This window comes from Epinephelus moara, chromosome 21 (genome assembly GCF_006386435.1).
Source record: "Epinephelus moara isolate mb chromosome 21, YSFRI_EMoa_1.0, whole genome shotgun sequence".
Lineage (NCBI taxonomy): Eukaryota > Metazoa > Chordata > Actinopteri > Perciformes > Serranidae > Epinephelus > Epinephelus moara.
In genome coordinates this window covers 13572862-13592021 of record NC_065526.1, presented here as the reverse complement: position 1 = coordinate 13592021, position 19160 = coordinate 13572862, and the positions used below count along the sequence as shown (strand labels likewise).

At 40.7% G+C, this 19160-nt stretch overlaps 1 protein-coding gene across 1 annotated transcript in view; it reads left to right on the top strand.

Moving 5' to 3' along the window:
• LOC126382534 (rap guanine nucleotide exchange factor 4-like) overlaps nucleotides 1-19160 on the top strand; it is a 32332-nt gene that overhangs the window by 12000 nt on the left and 1172 nt on the right. Inside the window, exons 5-29 of the mRNA XM_050032450.1 lie at nucleotides 2652-2724; nucleotides 4265-4320; nucleotides 6019-6125; nucleotides 6223-6344; nucleotides 6710-6893; nucleotides 7117-7201; nucleotides 8698-8758; nucleotides 9156-9232; nucleotides 9779-9925; nucleotides 10846-10940; nucleotides 11046-11131; nucleotides 11417-11495; nucleotides 12855-13005; nucleotides 13097-13185; nucleotides 13277-13304; nucleotides 13405-13480; nucleotides 13808-13954; nucleotides 14144-14241; nucleotides 16386-16511; nucleotides 16723-16901; nucleotides 17016-17106; nucleotides 17535-17585; nucleotides 17806-17893; nucleotides 18869-18933; nucleotides 19050-19104. Of these exons, the coding sequence (XP_049888407.1) occupies nucleotides 2652-2724; nucleotides 4265-4320; nucleotides 6019-6125; nucleotides 6223-6344; nucleotides 6710-6893; nucleotides 7117-7201; nucleotides 8698-8758; nucleotides 9156-9232; nucleotides 9779-9925; nucleotides 10846-10940; nucleotides 11046-11131; nucleotides 11417-11495; nucleotides 12855-13005; nucleotides 13097-13185; nucleotides 13277-13304; nucleotides 13405-13480; nucleotides 13808-13954; nucleotides 14144-14241; nucleotides 16386-16511; nucleotides 16723-16901; nucleotides 17016-17106; nucleotides 17535-17585; nucleotides 17806-17893; nucleotides 18869-18933; nucleotides 19050-19104 (2416 nt within the window). The remainder of the gene's footprint in view (nucleotides 1-2651; nucleotides 2725-4264; nucleotides 4321-6018; nucleotides 6126-6222; nucleotides 6345-6709; nucleotides 6894-7116; nucleotides 7202-8697; nucleotides 8759-9155; nucleotides 9233-9778; nucleotides 9926-10845; nucleotides 10941-11045; nucleotides 11132-11416; nucleotides 11496-12854; nucleotides 13006-13096; nucleotides 13186-13276; nucleotides 13305-13404; nucleotides 13481-13807; nucleotides 13955-14143; nucleotides 14242-16385; nucleotides 16512-16722; nucleotides 16902-17015; nucleotides 17107-17534; nucleotides 17586-17805; nucleotides 17894-18868; nucleotides 18934-19049; nucleotides 19105-19160) is intronic.

The following is a 19160-nucleotide window of genomic DNA, read 5'->3' as shown; positions in this document are numbered from 1 at the left end:
ATAAGTTATATCTTCTTTTTGTTCTGCTTTTTAAATTTGTCCAAATATTGTCACCTCGGGTCACTTCTGGCTCCAAAAATCCAAGATGGTGACGGCCAAAATGCCAGACATCAGGCTTTAAAACAGGATTCCACACACCAATACGTGACGCCATGGGGGCTACATCCATTATTTTACATAGCTCCTCATCTCTGCCTAAGGATAGTGGCTCAAGACTACATCAGCTGCTACTGATCACTGTCAGTGATAATGTAGGTAATGTAGGTGCCAGGTTTTGACAAGGAGAAGAATGCATGGATTGAAAAAAGATGATAAACCTGGTTGTGCTGCATCGATTTTAACTCTCTCCTCCCTCTTTTTATTTTAACTATCCATCATGACAGTGTTTTAGGAGAGGACTGTCAAATCAACGGTGCACCCGTACAGTTTTATTTTATATGAGACTTTAGTTACTGTTCTGATAAGTGACAGCAGACAGATATCGAACCAGATTTTCAGTGCATTAAATATTGATGGAATCTTTCAGCACGTTTTGGTTCTAAAAATGTGGGTTTCTCGTAGTTGACCTTACCCATGTGTTGTACATGGGTAAACATTTTTCAAAGCTCATTGTAAAATGATGGTGCCAAAAGCTGTGAAAGACATAACAGGCATTAAAAAACAGTTTTGTCATGAATCAAAAATTAATATGACCATTGTTTTCCCTGTTGACAAACCCTCTGTGTAAAATATCTCTTTTAAGATAAATGCTGTTATGATGGCTTTTCTGCTCTCGGTGTCAGCATAAAAGAGATTTATCTATTCAATGTTGCGATTTATGAATAAAATAATGACCTCCTCAGTATTGATATCACTAGATGACTAGAAATTGGGTTTGCTGAAATGTGATATCTGCACTTTATGACACAGGGAGGATATAAAAGCACGATAAGACAATAATTGGTTATTAAAGCGTGTGCGCCATCGTATTATCAGGCTTGTAGTGTGTTTGTTTGTCAACTAAGTGCACTCAGTCTCCTTATCTGCCGTCTATTTCAGGACAGTAGACATAGAGCAGAAAACACAGCCCGAGGTTGTTCTGTTTTGAATCTCATTCAGCTCATAGTAAAAGGATCTTTGTGTTTTATGTGTGTGTGTGTGTGTGTGTGTGTGCATGAACTAATTTGAGTGCATGTGCTTGTGTGTGACGAGGACTAGAAAGCTAAATGATGAATGCAGTCATGTGTTTGATGAAAGGATGAAAGAAAAAAAAGGCGCCGCTCCACAATTCTAACACTGAATGAAAGTGGGATGAATAAACATGGCGTAAATGTAAATCAGCGTGTTGTTTGTGACACATATGTGCAAACATGTAAACAATCACTGCATCAAACAGGGGATCGGTTGGCCCATAATGTGGCGGACTGGAATTGTAAATCTTTCTTTTCCCTTTCACCTGCTCTAAGTTTCTCCTGCCCACTTCCTGTCTCCTCTGTTGGCCATGTTGTGTCTTTTGCCAGCCTCCTTCCTCTCCTCCCTCTCCATCCTCACCCTCACTACTCCTTTCTTTCCCTCTTCTGTGTCCTTTCTCTGTCTCTGCCTCCCTCTTTCTCCTCCTCCACTAGAGTAGCTCGGCCATACAGAGGCTCGGATCACCGTGGTAACCTGTGAGAGAAAAGTGGTTTGGTTCTTGGCTCAAACGCAGCGAGGGAGGGAGAGTGAGAGACTGAGAAAGACACTGGGGCGACTGTGTGTGTGTGTGTGAGAGAGAGATAGAGAGGAAGAGAGCAGCTTGTTATGAGCAGGATGCTATCTGGTGGCTTGTGTGTGAGTTGTAAAGGAGCAGAGGGCAGCTCTCTAGGGTTTCAGTCCCTCCAGCATTAGGCGGCTGAGTGTGTTACCTCAGGTGAGTTTGACTCCTTGACTGTACCTTGACTGTGGTGTGCATGTGGGATAGGCCGTGTCTCACTGTCATGTTTCCTTGTATTTCATTTTGTTTTGTCTTGTCACAATAATATGCTCTTTAGCAATGTTTGGCCTGGTGTGTGTGTGTGTATGTGTATGTGTGCAAGAAAAAGATTGACAGGGGGGTGTTTGTGTCTTTAGGTCACACAGATGCTCTCTCTGTCTGTGTCACCCTCTCTGTTAGTGCGTGTGTGTGTGTGTGTGTGTGTGTTCCAGGCAGTTCTCAGAAGGCATGGGTTGCTTGGTAATGACCTTGCAGAAGAGCAGTGGCATATTCAGGGCTCAAAATTACCCTCTGTGTGTATTTCAGTGTCTCTGCTGTAGAGATGCAAAGACAGTTTATTGTTCCTAACAGCTGTAAGAGCAGCATCTGTGCACATTTAGCAGCTTTCATGCTCTCATTAACCCTAGTTTGAATGCTGCTGCTGCTGCTGTGAGTGTGTGTGTGTTATATAATGTTAGTTGTTCTGCATGTAAATGATCTTGGTTATACAAAGGGCTTTGTTTTGAGGGGCACTTGTACTTGTGTGTTTGAAAGTAACACTGTGTGTGTGTGTATGGGCTTGAGTGAACCAGAATGAAGTGCGATGGGTTTTGATGTTTAATAGATGATGATGTCTTATAAATGATACATGGCGACAACAGAAGTGTAAATGTTTTTTAAGACTGACATCAGTTCTGACAGGAGTGTGTGTTTTATCTTGTAGAAGTATCGTCAGAGCTTGGCTGGACTGCTGGCCCCTCCTTATGGAGCTATGGAGAGTGGATCCAACAATGACAGTGAGTAGATACGCACACACTAGAATGAAATGAATGAATGAAACACTTAAATGTTGCTAGTACGCTTAATTACTAGATGATTTTATAGGTATTTAAAGTCAAACAATTACAGGTACATATGAATAAATTCAATGTGACAAAAATTGTACACAAAAATAAAATAGATTAAAATAAATAATTCAAACATGCAATAGACAATACCGAAGTAAAAATAATAAGTGAGTAGTAAGGCAAAATCTACCAAAAATAAATAAATAAATAAATAAATGTGACAAACAAATGAAGAAACTGTATATAACATTGGCCCATTAGTACCAATCTGCAATATCAGAGGTGTCCATTGGTTAAAAATGGTTGCCATGTAGCATAAAATTTATGAGCACCCCCTCTCATAGAATAGCAAATTTTCTCCAAAGTCAAATGATGTGTAAGTATAGTGGTTGTCTCAACATACCCAAGTTCATAGGCCACTTAGTCTGCAAGGTGTCTCAGTTTTGACTTGTGTTTCTGTTGATCCACAGCACTCACACGAGGCAGGGAAAAAGTTGAATGAAGTTATTGAAATACAAAAAAGAAAGCAAAACGGCAGGCCAAGTCTTTCCAAAATGACATCTCGTATAGCCCACTACTGACTTGATGTCCTATTTTTATATATCCTCACCATGTTACCCGTTGTTACCAACTTTAACACTGCATAACACGGTCAAAAACGTATTATGATCCAAACCTGTGCAGACTTTGCTTTGTCTTTACACACAGGGTTGACAACAACCTTTTTTTGTCATGCACGCTAAACTGCCTTAGGGCACCATACCTGTCATAAATAATTTATGCCTGTATTATAACACAGAAATAAAGTAAATATAAATGTAACCCTAGCATAGTCCACCACTGTACACTATTAAAACTATAAAACTTAAATTATATCAGAGCTTATACAATATGTCATATCAACACAGACATTTTTACCAGATATAAATATGTGCTTAAGTGGCTCTGACAATAAGGTCCATAGCTAAACCATACCTTAAAGGTTGAAGGGAACTTTACCTTGCTTTTAAGCAGCATAGGTTGTCTAGTAGAAAAAGTTGCAAAGGCTATCACATATTTTTTGCTTGGCGACTAAGCTGTATATCTTGTGGAGCTACTCCAAATACTGCAGTGGTACCAGAGGGTTATGAACTGTCCTTCCAAAGTGCTACTGCTTTCTTTTAAATATAATTGTTTTTCTACCTAATATTTATTAGAATATTCCATCTTGTGAAAGGCTTGTTGCATGATTGAAGTACACTCTCAATCAAAACATATAAAATACAAGTGTCCTTCAAAAACAATCCAAGGCACACTGTTATAAACACAGTGCAGTTTATCAGAATATCTCATGCAGTAGAGCATGCTTCCATGTATGTTTTAGCATTTAGCATCTAAAAAACACTATGAACAGGTTGTTTTTTGATTTGCTGGCAATGAAAAAAGTATCCACATCCTGTAAAAAACCTTCAATTTGACCAGCTTGACAACAGTATTTTTGCCTCCTCAGGACTTGCAGACAAAGACAACATGAACTCAGACTCTGCAAACAAAGCTCACAACAAGGTAAATACTCTCTCCAGCTCACTGCTTAGAACCCAAACGTTTGTTTCAGATTTGTGTAGGAAGTAAGAAAAAAAAAGTCCAGCATGGCAACTTGATCCTTTAAATAAACTCTGCCAGCACGTTTCTGAGAGCTGTGTCCTTCCTTGCGGCACACAAAGCATGAATGAACCAAACTCCCAGCCAATATACTGTGGGCCAGGCAGTCTCAGTTTGCCTTGGGTTCCTCTACGCCCTATTACTTGTGTCAGAATATCTGCGAGGACAGCGCACTGAGGGTTGAGCAAAATGTATATTCTAGTCCAGTATGTGTAAAAGTGTTGGCCAGTAGATGAGGGATTTTTAATGTTTGAAAAAAATGCTGCAGTTATCATTTGAAAACACTAAATTTTTTACTAAGAACAAAGACACTACTCTGTGTGTTATAAACAGCGCAGAGAGAAGATAGTAAACCCAGACTGCAGTGTCATAAAATTGTGCCCTGCTGCATACTTTCATGTTTGTGAATGAATCAGAATGCCAGAATGGATTTTGGAGGTGTGTGCGCTAGGCAGAAGAGACAAGTGATGACTCACAGCTGTGATCCTCTGTAGTTATGCTAATGCAAGCTAATGCATGCACATATACGAAAGATCCCATCTGCCCAATTAGCAAGCCCTCCTTTGTTGTTTTCAACCGCAGCTGTGTGTGTGTATACACATCTGCACTTTCCCTCTTTTTCTAATGTGCAGGTGTGATCTGTATAGGATGTGTTTCCATGTATGTTTTTTTAATGCAGGAGGGTTGTGTATTGGCAAGAATCTGGGAATATATGTATCACAACACAGGGCATATAATTCAGTATATTGCAGTACTGTATGCAAGGTGATATATTGCGATTTCTTTAAAATCTAATTTTAGGAAAACTGTCAGTGCTAATGGTGTGCCTTTTATGACTCTGCCTGTTTCTTATGCCTGTGTTCTTTGTGTTCACGCTAGCGATATGTTGTTACATGGAAGTGGGAGAGTCAATTGGCTGCAGATAGATTACAATACTAAAGGATCTAGTGATCTGGGGTTTAAACACATCACAAATTAACCACAGATTTTTCGCATGTAAACTTTTATTAAAGAAGTATTTCACTGTGGGATAAAACTGGGCTCTCTATGCAGTAGAAAGACACAAATACTTTAGAAACTGATGCTACATGATCAGAGAAAACAGAAGAAAAGGGCTTTTGCTTTTGCTTTTGCTTAAGAGGTAGAAAACATGCAACTTAAAGAATGCACTGTGCTGCACCAGACCAAAAAACGTTCCTACTGTTGGGGGACACAATACAGGAAACAGTATGGCACCCACTTCCTGTTCTCTAATTCTCATTTTACACCCAAGCAGTGCACTAAAATATGTTATGTGATGACGGGTATACAAAAATGTGGAAGTACAGTATGAAGTTTGAATATAAAAATTTGAAGATGAAAATGCTGAGCTGAGAGATGAGCAATGAGATCTTGGCGCTGGTGAGATGGAGGGAAGTTTACCATAGTTCATGTACACATACTACCCACATTTTTATGATACAGAGCAGGTTGAAAATTGGCAAAGTATCGCTTTAAGAATTGATACAGTTCTTGGGAATTGATAAAGTATTACAAACATAATACTGCGAAAGTCAAGTGTGTTGATATTTTTTCACACCTATGTGCCTGTGTGTTCTGTAGATCCCTTCAGAGAAGCTCCAGAGAGCAGGGAAGGTTCTCCGCAACGCCATCCTGTCCAGAGCCCCACACATGATTCGAGACAGGAAGTACCACCTCAAGACATACAGGTATGTTGAGTATGTATGTAATTCCAACTGTGTGTTTTCACAGAATTATGCATGCAGGAGCTTAAGATAGGATTTCATTGGCTTGTGTGTATTGCAGACAATGCTGTGTAGGCACAGAGCTGGTGGACTGGTTGGTGCTGCAGAGTGCCTGTGTTCTCACACGGTCCCATGCTGTTGGGATGTGGCAGGCTCTACTAGAAGAAGGGGTGCTCAATCACGGTAGATAAAACCTTCTCTGTTGCTTTCTCATCACTGTATGCTGTTTAGTTTCACTCCATGCACTGCACAGTTGTCATAGTCAGTTCCCAAACCTCTTTTCAATGCTGCCAAAAAATGTCTGTTTGACTGTGAGTTAGAGCAGAGATTTTACTAAATCTGAACATCAATCGCAATGGAAGTAACAGTATGACTACTTGGCTGGAAATTAATTAGGAGTTTTGGAGCGGGAACATAAAATATAGATCTCTGTCTCAAATTCAAACACTTCAGAGAAGATGTCTGAAATTCTCCTCTGAATAAGAAAACAACTGTGATTGCTGAAAATCTCCAGGCACTCACAGTGTGTGTGTTTGTTTGCTCTCCAGTGGACCAGGAGCTGGGTTTCCAGGACAAGTACCTGTTCTACCGTTTTCTTGACGATGAGGAGGAGGACACGCCGTTGCCTAGTGAGGAGGAGAAGAGGGAGAGTGAGGAGGAGCTGCCAGAGACCATCCTCTTCCTCGCTCAGATTGGCCCTGACGCACTGCTGCGCATGATCCTCAGGAAATCGTCAGTAAAAATGATTAATATTGCATGAACTTACATTACAGTGGCAACATATTACAAATCACTATATATATTATTTCTAAGTTTATTAAGAAAGCTCATTTTCCCATTATTTTAGCATCGGGATGTGTCATTACTGATTTTACTGGAGAGTTAATAAGAGGTGAAGCATGCATTAAATCTCTGTGGTGAGTTCATCCTGACAAACCTCTGTGCGTGTCTGCAGGCCTGGTCAGAGGACAGGGGATGACCTAGAGATCATCTACGATGAGCTGCTTCACATCAAGGCCTTAGCTCACCTCTCCAACACTGTGAGTCAGTCGGTCCACTTTTTCTTTTAAAGAGACAGTACATGTTTTCAAGAGGGAATTAATTCATCAGAACTACTTGCTTTAGTTTTGTTGTAGTCACTAGCATTAGCATTTCCCTTACAGTGTAATGGGACACAGTTCTTCACCAGTCTGCCCTTTGCTGGCAAACATTCATTATGTGGAGGAGTCCTTAAGTCTGGGTTTTTGTTGTTGCTTTTTGTCCATGCTCCATTTCTTCCTAGAGTCAGAATTATGTTTGTCAGATGCAATCACATTTTTATTGTAATGTAAAGTCACATGAAGCAAATTCTAGGAGATGAAAGTGGCTCACAAACAACGGGCTTTTTTATTTAGCTTTTGTTTTTTTATTCTCTTTCAGTGCTTATGCAATTTGATGAAGTAAATTTTACCAAACCAAAAATCTCATTAAACACAATCTCTAAACCCATCAACTATCATCTGACGACAATAAGCCTCCGGGGATGATGGCCAATATTTTAGGAGATATGGTGTAGCCAGTGGATATCCGGGCCAAGACTTTGTCTTCTGTGTGGCGCTTATTGTTTACAGTTCAACAAACATTTTCGTGGATTTCTATAAACAGATATTTGCATATGAATGCAGATAAATTTGAGAAAAGCTAATGAAAGCTAAATCTTTGTCAGATGATGACCAATGAGTTCCAGATTTAATTTTGGCCAATACGTTTACCTCTTTCGCTCTCCTCCAATGTCCAATCCTCTTCCTCATACTGTATAAAAATTAAGCTGAAATATCCAGGATATGGGTGTTGCCATCTAGCACAGTTGACGTCATTTGGAGCCAGAGTCTGCACAATATTGTTCTCTGTTGTGACGAGATCCTGCCCATACACCTGTCCAACCAATTGAGAGCAGTGTCATCGACTGCGACACACCAATTGGCAACACAGCTGTCAATCATGATGTCAGATTCCCTTTTTATAGCATCAAATAACTAGTCCCAATCAATGTTATCTGAAAAATGAGCACTTAAACAAACATCAGAGTGATCAGAGCTACCTAAAATGAAGAAACCATCTTTGCAAATAAATTATTTGACATGTACTTTAAGCCATGTCCCATCCACTGTCCAGCACGGAGGGGGTGGGGTTCATGACCTATACTGCAGCCAACTACCAAGGGGTAATGAAGATGTTTTGATTTCACTTTTGGGGCGCTGTCATGTTGTCTATACAGTCCATGCTCTTCACACGGACTGCAACCAAAGCCTGCTCTAATGTGATTGGTCAGTACTACTTGGTCTACAAACGGAAACCAGAACCCTTACGATACCCGAAAACTGTAGCGTTACCTTTGATTTTACATGCATATGCAGATATCTGTTTATAGAAATGACATAAAGCAGAACTCTCCATGTTGTGTCATAATGGACTGTAAGGGCCCTCTTCTGTGCATTTTACTGTTCTCACATATTTCAGCTAAATCCTGACTTGAACAGTGTACTCTGGTTTGTAGGTGAAGAGGGAACTGGCGAGCGTCGTGATCTTCGAGTCGCATGCAAAAGCTGGAACTGTGTGTGAGTCCATTTTTTGTTTGTATACACAGTGTACAGCAGAGCTTTTCAAAGTCTGACACTAATGTGGTGAGTGATCAGATCTCGAGATGCATTAAGGACGCATTTGGTGCATTCACACGTCTACGTAGAGATGTCCACTTGTGATCCAGTTACTCAAGGCATATGTTAATACCAGGTGTAAACAGGGCTCATGAACATGTGTATAATGTGTGTGTGTTCAAATTTGACTCTTACAACTCAAAGACAGAGTGTACATTATGACACATATTGCAGCTCATGTGTCTCCTCTGCCCCTCTGGGAAGGTGTGCCTCGCAGTTTATAGACCTCTGGTGTACAGGGTATATGATTTAATCATGTATCTGGTGGTGATATATGTTTGTCCTCTTCATCTCCCAGTGTTCAACCAAGGAGAAGAGGGCACATCATGGTACATCATCCAGAAGGGCTCTGTCAATGTGGTTATCTACGGCAAGGTGTGTGTGTCGATGCATTCATCCACCTACATGCTTAAGTTGCTTTATTTGATACCCAAGCATTTCTAGAGTTTTCTGCTTCATTTGATGATATTTCATCCGTATGTAATGGATTAAAATGTGTAGCTGATCATGTCTGTATGGAGCGGACCAGCAGCATCAGGCCCTCAGGGGCTGGGAAACACCAACAGTGGAGTTTGGCAAACTCTGCACAGCTCACCATGACTCATCACAATGATTAAAATGGCTTAAGGGATTGTACACATACGCAATTTCACACCACACACTGATTTACAACCACTGCACAGGCAGATGTACTGCTCGTGTGTGTGCATACACATCGATCACACATGCACACACATGCACCCTGCAAATACACACAGACAAGCACAGATGATTCATCTCAGTCCTGTGTGCTCCCGCTCCTCTCTGATTTTTCTTCAGGGCTCAAGATGACGAGTAAACTTTGTTTGTGTCTGAGCTTGTTTATGTGTTGGAGCGTGTGTGTTTTATGTGTGCATTCATGCGTGAGTGTGTTTGTCTTAGGGTGTGGTGTGTACACTCCACGAGGGGGATGACTTTGGGAAGTTGGCCCTGGTTACAGATTCACCTCGTGCCGCCTCCATCGTCCTGAGAGAGGACAACTGTCACTTCCTACGTGTGGACAAGGAAGACTTCAACAGGATACTCAGGGTAGGCAAATGAGATGGATATTTATCCTCTGATGGAATACAAGTGCAACCACACAAGCACTAAATTACTACAGTCAGTCAAAACTGTTACAGATACTGTTATTAGCAATTTATATTCACATAGACACTGTGAAGCAAACATTCTTTAATCTAAATTAAAGGAGCTGTGTACGACAATCAAAGTCTTGGCTGAGACTGTTTGCACAGGGGTCTCAACATGGTGGTGGCTGAGCTGGCGGGTAGCAGCTAACAGTGCTAGCAACAGCAACAGTGTTGACGGAGCTAATGGTGTTCATTTGGGGGCAAACCAAAAGGTGGAGATAGGCCTCAGTTATGCTTTTGGCATACATGTTTGCATGGACATGAGCTGGAGCGGAATTGTGACGAGGAAAAATGTGGATATTTTATACTTAGTTTGAATGTCTCTTCACGGCAAACTGATTTTCTCCCAACCTGTCGGGGGCAGTGTATTGAAAACTACAGCATAGATCTCCATTTTCTCCTCCCACCTGCAACCACGTAATTAGAAAATGTCAGATGTGTACAGACAGACAGAAACCTGCCACATGGGCTGTGTGGACACTCTTGGGGATGCGTCAAGCATAAATCATGCTTTACTCTTTCATGACGACGCCATTGTCATCATCTTTACATAGCAAATAGTGTTTTGCTGCTATATTCATGCTCTAAATGTAAATTCATACAGAACCTTTAAAAATGTGAGTTAAAAGTTTGATGGATTTCATTAAACACCATCTGAATTCACTCAGTTGGGCTGTCTGAAGCATCATGCTGCACTGTCAGCCCAGTGATGCTGCCTGACTGTAATGTTTGTCTCCCTCCACTGGTAGAGAAGCTGTATTACATTTTAAAGACCCACAGTGATATTGCTGAATTTGTATATGCATCTTGTGTTTGCAGGATGTGGAAGCCAACACAGTGCGTTTGAAAGAGCATGAACAAGCTGTGCTGGTGTTAGAAAAGAGTCCTCGTGCTTCCACCCTGGGAAGCATCAAGTAAGTATGTGTGTTATTGTGAGGGGTCTTCAATACATACGCACAGAATGAAGAATGAATCTGAATGAATCTCTCCTTTGATCTTTCTCACCTCACGTTTTGCAGATACACTGTGATATCAGGAACACCAGAGAAGATTCTCGAGCACTTCCTGGAGACCATGAGGATGGACATACATCACAGTGAACCAGGTAGCCAAATTCAAACATATATAAAAAATACAAAATGAATAGGCTAGTAGGCCTAAATGAATTTTGAAAAGATGGTTATCAGAAATAGTCCAGATACTGTATCAAATGCATTGTAATAAAAGAGGGAAGAATGGAGAGATGGATAAGCAAGCTGAATGGATTATTTGATTGATGAATGGCATTTTCATTACCTTTTGAATCTTTTTATAATTTTGTACTTTGTTTCCTTCCTTTCCCCTCTGACTCTCTTCCCTCTTGTGGTCTGTGTTTCTTCTCATCTGTTAGACCCAGCAGTGGATGATTTTGTCCTCATGCACAGTGTCTTCATGCCCAACAGCCAGCTGTGCCCTCTCCTCATGGCACAATATCCTTTCTACCTTTACTCTCTCTGTGTTGTATATATAGAATTTTCCTTTTTATAATTCATACTCGGGGCCGGAGCCAGATGTTGTAAACATTTGGGGGGATCCAGGGGCTTGCTTCTTGGGGTAATGTTTTTCCTTATTTACAGCAGCAAATGCACTGTTTTTTAATCCATTTGAAATAATATAATTCCTACAAATCTGTACATTACTTTGGAAAGACATGATAGATATGAAGCCTCCATTGTTTTGTATGCAAATGTTCTCCAACTGTCTTGATCATTCTGAAACCATTACACAGCAAATGTTGAGGATGACTAATTTTCACTCCTGCCACCTAAAAACAAACTGTCTGATGTTACTATTTTTGAATCACATAAAACAGGTGGTGAACTTATTTTTGTTATACCATGCTCAATGCTGGATTAGAGTTCACAGAATGAATGTTTAGCTGACAAATCTGCTCCATTTGAATCCATGACATAATAATCTGAGCTGCTCTAACTGCAAATCAATGATCATTTTCAGTACACTGAATGAAATATTAGATGGACAACAGATGGACATTTACTCAATTATATTAGATGTCTTTAGGGAATAGTAGGATAAACAACATAGACATATATTATTATCTGAATGACAGAGAGTTGAATTTCTTTTAAAGACAACTCAAATGTTCAGTGCTTTTGACAAAACATTTGGGGCTGGAGCTCCAGAAGCCATCCCTCCACTGTGCCTCTGTTCATGCTGACTGTGTTACCAACTCATCAGGTACAGTAGGTGCACTCACAAATTTAGAACTGTTGACAAACCCACTCCGAAATGGACAGACATGTTTATTGTTTGCTACATATTATAACAGTGCTACTGACAGCATCTTGGACTGTGCAACTTTACCGGTTCTACTTATGGAAGTGCTGAGGCAGCAGTTGACCATCCAGCACTAATGAACCACTCATCTCCCTTCACACTATAGCAACAAGTTGTAATGACAGCCGTAGAGGTCTTTCCTTATTGTCTTAGTCATCGTAGTGCAAGTGTGCAGCTACTTGTTGCTGCACTTATGATTATATATAATTAACAGCTCCATTATTTGGTAGCTAGGTTACAGTGATGAGGGTTAACTGTGGCCTTGCGTTGGCTGAAATGTTTCTATTTTCAGTCAAGCAGATCACATCATATACTGCATAATGATATGGATTTAACTGCTTAATGATTCGTTTATATCCATGCTGTGGTCATACAGCTTCTGAGCACCAAATCAGCAGTTGATAAATTGGATATCACTGTCTGTTTATGTGCTTACTGAATCCGTAATGTAAGATCTACATCTTTGTATTTATCCTTAACCTTGTGTGCACCTACCATGCAGCCTCTCCACCCGGGTCTGAGCAGGAGAGGATGGAGTATGCTCTCAACAGTAAGAGGAGGGCCCTCATTCTGGCCCTGCGTTGGGCCAACACACACACGTACCTGCTACAGGAGGAGCCTGCTGCAATCTCTTTCCTTGAGGTGATCAAAAGCTTTCAAATGCAGAAAATCACATAACTTACACAGATCATATGTTAACTCTGAGTGTGGTTCTTCCTCACTCTCCCTGTAGGAGTTGTATGGGAGTTTATCAAATGATTCCCGGATGTTGAGAGCTTTGAAAGACTTAGTTCCTGACCTGGAGAAAATCGTCAAATTACAGTAGGTTTCTGAACCCCTGCACATTAACTTTTTACTGTGACGTTTTATGTACCAGCCACATTTAACATATCATTTTTTTTGCATTTTGTAGTTCAGAAGAAGCCAAATCCACAAAAAAGGTACGTCCAGACTACTATATGCAACCAAATTTAACACATTGTGTATTTAACGTCCACATCACCATGATAACATGTAAACTGTCCCATTTAAATTCAACAGAAAACTCTAATACGACAGTTCAGCAATGGAGAGGAGAGGCTGCAGAAGAAACAGCCTATTAGGAATCACGATGACAGTAAGTTGGGGTGTGTGTGCCCTGTGAGCCCTGAGGAGCAAGATATCTTGACAACTGTTTCCCAGATTGCAATGAAATTGGGGATGAATTTAATGTTTTGGTAATCCCTGACCTTTCACAAACATTTACATTTGTACACAAAACATAACAAAATCTAAAGTGCAGATTGCCATGAAATCTGCTGAGTTAAAGTACATAGTCAGAAGCCCCATGAAGAGATTATTCTCTTTCCATTAATGCATCTTCATCTTGGGCCTTTTTTTCATTACAAATCATAAGCGGTCACATACCATAGTATGGTATTTCAGTGCTATTTTTGTGTCTAAGTCCTATTGAAGGTGTACTGCAGTGATCACACATACACCACTATCCGGGTTGCCGTGGCAGCAACAGGAAGAGAAGTGATCAGCGCTGTGACCGACAAAATTGGCACAACTGATGAACTTGTGTTGGTCCACCTCAGTTCTGCAAGCGGTAAGAATACAGATGGATTTAGATATGTGAGAGCAGTTCGTAACAATATTACCTACAGACAGATCGTCATATGAGTGCTGTTAGTTGTATGTAAGAAGCAGGATTAATAGTTGCCTAATGAAAATGGTGTTAGTGTTGGGACATCACTGGGTGGGGATATAATCTCTTATGTCCCCATTTTTGTTCCAGAAAAACAAATCCTGAAGCCCAATGACGTTTCAGTGTTTTCTACTCTGGCCATCAACGGGCGATTGTTTGCCTGTCCTCGAGACCAGCTCAGCGGTCTGGTAAGAGATTAATGTTTCCTGTTTACTTAGAACTTAGACTGCAGTTTTTATGACATGGGTTGACAGTAATGTACAGGCCCATTTCCAAGCTGCCTTTTGTGTCCAAACTGCTTGAAAAAGTTATTGCAGAGCAGCTCACAGCTGTATTAGAAACTCACAGCTTGTATGATTCCTGTCAATCAGGTTTCCATAAATTGCATTCTACAGAAACAGCCCTGCTTAAAGTTACTAATGACATTATGATGGCAGCTGATGGTGGCAAATGCTCTGTACTGGTGCTTCTGGATCTTAGCTCAGTCTTTGGGGCCTTTCAGTGCTCATGCTCAGCGTACCGTCAGAAATCTAGGTGTCATTCTTGACCAGTCCTTGTCCCTAGACAGTCATGTCAGTCAGCTTATTAGCTCTTGTTTTTCCATTTGAGGAATATTGCTATATTAAGATCTGTGGTGACCAGAGTTGAGATGGAGATGATTATTCATGCTTTTATTTCCTCTCGTTTAGATTATTGTAATGCTCTTTTTACCTGTTTAAACCAAACCACTTTGAACCGGCTCCAAATTGTCCAAAATGCAGCTGCTCGGCTTTTAACCAGTAGTAACAAGAGATCACATATCACGCCAATTTTATCCTCTCTGCTCTGGCCACCGATCAAATTCCGCATTAATTTTAAAATTTTTGTTTTAACTTTTAGAGCTTCACATGGTCAGATGCCACAGTACATTGCCGACCTCCTTCTCCCGTACTTGCCCAATCTGACTCTTAGGTCCTCTGACCAGATTTACTCACCATCCCTAGGACCCATTTTAAAACCCGAGGTGACCGTGCTTTTCAAGCTGTTGCTCCCAAACTCTAGAACGCTCTCCCCTTCTCTCTGAGATCCACAGATTCCTGTACTATTTTATGAAGCAACTTAAAACATTTTTATTCAGACAGGCCTTTGGCTGACTGATTAAATGTTTTTACCTCCTTTTATTGCTTCTTATGGGTTTGTTTTATCTGTGACCATTTTTTTTTTTTTTTTTTAAATACTTGCCTCTGTCTGCTGTCTGTTGTATTTTCATTGTATTATTATCTGTGTTTTTGCTTTTATTGTGAAGCACTTTGTGATTTTATATCTGTGAAAGGTGCTATATAAATAAATTTTACTTACTTACTTTTACTTAATGTGCATTCTTTGTTGTGGGGATGCACCATAATATGTCATAAGTATTGGCAGATAAAAGCATTTGAAATGAAATATTGGCATCGGCCCTCAATGAACATTTCTGCTGGTATGACAGGCTGATGACACTTTAATTATTTGACTTTATTTAGTCGAAATAGGTCAGTTGTACCCTGGTTGTGGCTGTTGTCAGGACTGTCTCAGAGGGAGCATCATCCAAGCCTGTTTAAGTAGGATGAATTTTACAGTTTTGTATTAAAATATTACATAAAAATAAGTAAATGTTTTACATGTAACTTAAGTCAAAGTAGTTTTCCTATTTTACCCAATGAATGCTTACATTTTTTGAAAAGCACTGTATTTTATGTCTGCATATGCCAGTGGACCATCCTGATAACAGTAAGCATAATAATGTGGTAGTGCCACTACAGGAGAGACTTGACATTCCCTGCAATTACGTGGAAAAAATGTGTGTATGTATTGGCATCGGCAGTCAGTCAAAATGAGTTGTAAAATGTCAGTTAATCAGATATTAGCAAAAATCCAACATCGCACATACATACTTTGTTGTGACTGTACTATGATCGTGATGGCAGACATTGAACTAACCATTCTTCAGGAAGAGAGCAGCTCCCTCAGCACTGTGGCTAAAGGCGGGGAGTCGATAAGCAAGGACGTCATCTGAGTAGGGCCCAGTACATATTAGCATACACACTGCTGAAAGAATGTGACCATATGGGACTCAGACCACCTCTAAATGTGGTCTGAGTGATCGGATTTCAAGACACATTGAGGACACATTTGGTCCATTCACACCTACAGTACTTACAGCTGTCCACTTACCAGGTGTGAACTGGGCCTATGTCGCGTTACATTGTTTGAAAGAAGCTACATGTGTAAAAATGTCTTGGTTGTAATACATTCATTCCTTAATGTGTGAACCTGTACCCTTGTGTGTGTTTTTGTGTCTTGTGTGTGTCAGACTCCTCTTCCAGACCAGGAGGGTCCGTCTGCAGGCTCCATGTCAACTTTTGAGCTGATGAGCTCTAAGGACCTGGCTTACCAAATGACCATGTTTGACTGGGAGCTCTTCAGCTGTGTGCATGAGGTATGACACATGCACACATACACACACAAAAAACAACTTCAGGCCAGTAGTGAAATGGCTTTTTACAGGTCGCCTTCTTCACTGGTGCTGCATCATTGTCCCCAAGAAAACCCCACAGGAGTAATACTTGATAGATGCAAGGTGGCAGGACCTGTCCACTGGGTTGACTATCAACCTGCTCCCCTTAATGTCTCCTCTCTCCTCTCCTCAGCATGAGCTGCTCTACCACACATTTGGCCGGCAGAGCTTTAGAAGAACCACGGCTAATCTGGACCTGTTTCTGCGGAGGTTCAACCAGGTTCAGCTGTGGGTGGTCACTGAGGTGTGCCTCTGCGGACAGCTCAGCAAGAGAGTCCAGCTCCTCAAGAAGTTCATTAAGATCGCAGCACAGTGAGTCAGACCTGCTGGTGTCTCACACACACTCTTAAATGCTGGTTTGCAGTCATGCACTTAGCTAACGAGTTTCCCTTTGTCTTGCTTGTGTGTACTTGTGTTTGTCCATAGCTGTCGGGAGTTTAAGAACCTGAACTCATTCTTTGCCATCATTATGGGGATGAGCAACCCTGCTGTCAGCAGACTGAGCCAGACATGGGAGGTAAAAACTTTGTCTAATGTGTGTCTAGCTCTTCAGTGAACCATGGCTGTTACACTCCAGCTGAAGTATTACACTGAACAAAAACACTTTTGTTTCTGCTTCCATGTCTCAGAAGTTATAATTTACGCACACAAATGACTTAGTACTCTTAAATGTTGTGCACAAATTTCTTCAAATCCATGTTTATGAGCACTCTTTTGTGCCAAGATAATCAATCCTGTATTATGTCTTAGTAAACTGTATGATCACTACACAGGTGTGCCTTGGGCTGTGCTCAAAATTTGAGAAAATTTCCTATGTATGCAAAACTTTGTGTCTTAGATCGTTTATTTAAACTCACAAAAAAAAGGAAGCACAAACAAAAGTGTATTCATATTTTGTTCAGTGTACATTCACGTCACTGAGATCATCTGTTTTTTTCCTGGCAGAAACTCCCCACCAAGTTTAAGAAGTTCTATGCTGAGTTTGAGAGTATGATGGTGAGTGGCATGGAATTCCATTCACCACAATTGTTTTGGGTTGACACAGAAATCTACAGATAGATAGATGAAAAATGTATGTAGTTAAATATCTAAAAACCTTGGTGATGAAAACCAAAAATGCTATCCACTAGGGATAGTAAAGAAAATGTTTTTTATAATTTGGTTGAACTGAGTTCCACGTTTTAGACATGAACACTATGTATATGTCTGGTGACAGGACCCATCAAGAAACCACCGGTCCTACCGACTCACTGTCACCAAACTGGAACCGCCAATCATCCCCTTCATGCCCCTCCTTCTCAAAGGTATGACTCAGTGTAGAGAACAGTGGTACTCTAGTCACTCTCTTCCTCTCATTTCTCAGGTTGTTAAGTCTCAATTCCTTTACTCGCCTCCTTTCCTTGTGTCTTATGCTGTGCTCACACTATGAGCAACATAGCGACAGGCTAAAAGTCATTGTCAGTGGAAGCCGTTGACATGAAGCTGCAAACTGACACCTGATACTTGTTGCTGCAGACGGGTGTGACACGTTACAAATAAAAGTTGAGCTGGCCTCAGCTTTTTTCAGTGCTCCAATGACGCGGCATAGTTTTAACCAATCATATGTTTTTGTTTCTAGCTGTGGTGCTGTGTTATTTAGCTTAGTTAGCTGGCACAATACTAGCTTTTTGTGTATTGCGGTGCACGCAGGGATGCAATAGGGTGGTGAAGTGAAATGTGATGTTAAAATAGGTCTCAGTCATTGATGAAAAGCAAAAAATATTTTTTTCACTAAATACAAACTTTAGATGAGTCAGTCAAGGCGCTTTGTGGAAGGTAGCACACACACAAAAGCCTGTGATGATGTAACTGCTTATGAGCGCTTGAGCAACACTTCAATGGCGACCAGGTGGCAATTTAGCTGTTGTGTTGTCGCTGCAAGTGTGAACACAGTATTAGTTGCCTTGGGAGTTGAGGCAGGACATGTAGCACAACTGCATCATCTGTTCATGTGTCACGCCTAATTGGGTGCTGAAAAGACTTCTGTAAAGGATAGACCTGAGCATCCTCGCATATAGCTCCTTCAGTAAGCCTCATTTCTCCTCAAAATGTATTGAAGGCATTGAGACATCCTTCAAGATGACGCACTAAGATCGATTTCTGGCTCACAAGCAGCAGGACGGAGGATAGAGGAGACAAGAAGGGAAAAAATAGAGGAATGAGAGGAGCTCAATGTATCACATAGGGATGAACTCTGCGAGAAAAATGGCTGCCATTAAACTTTAATCATTTCTTTACAGATATGACATTTACACATGAGGGCAACAAGACCTTCATTGACAGTATGGTCAATTTTGAGAAAATGGTGAGTTTCTGAGCACGCCGAAAGGGCATATGATTCATTTTAAGATTATGGTTATGCGTCTTACTGTTCTTTACTCAAGTTTGATGTGACATCTAAAGAGCCTCTTATCTCTCCAGCGTATTATAGCCAACACAATTCGGCAAGTGAGGCACTGTAGAAGCCAACCATTCAGTAAGTCTGCGTATTACTTTACTTTCAGCACATTTACATACATGCTGACTTTACCC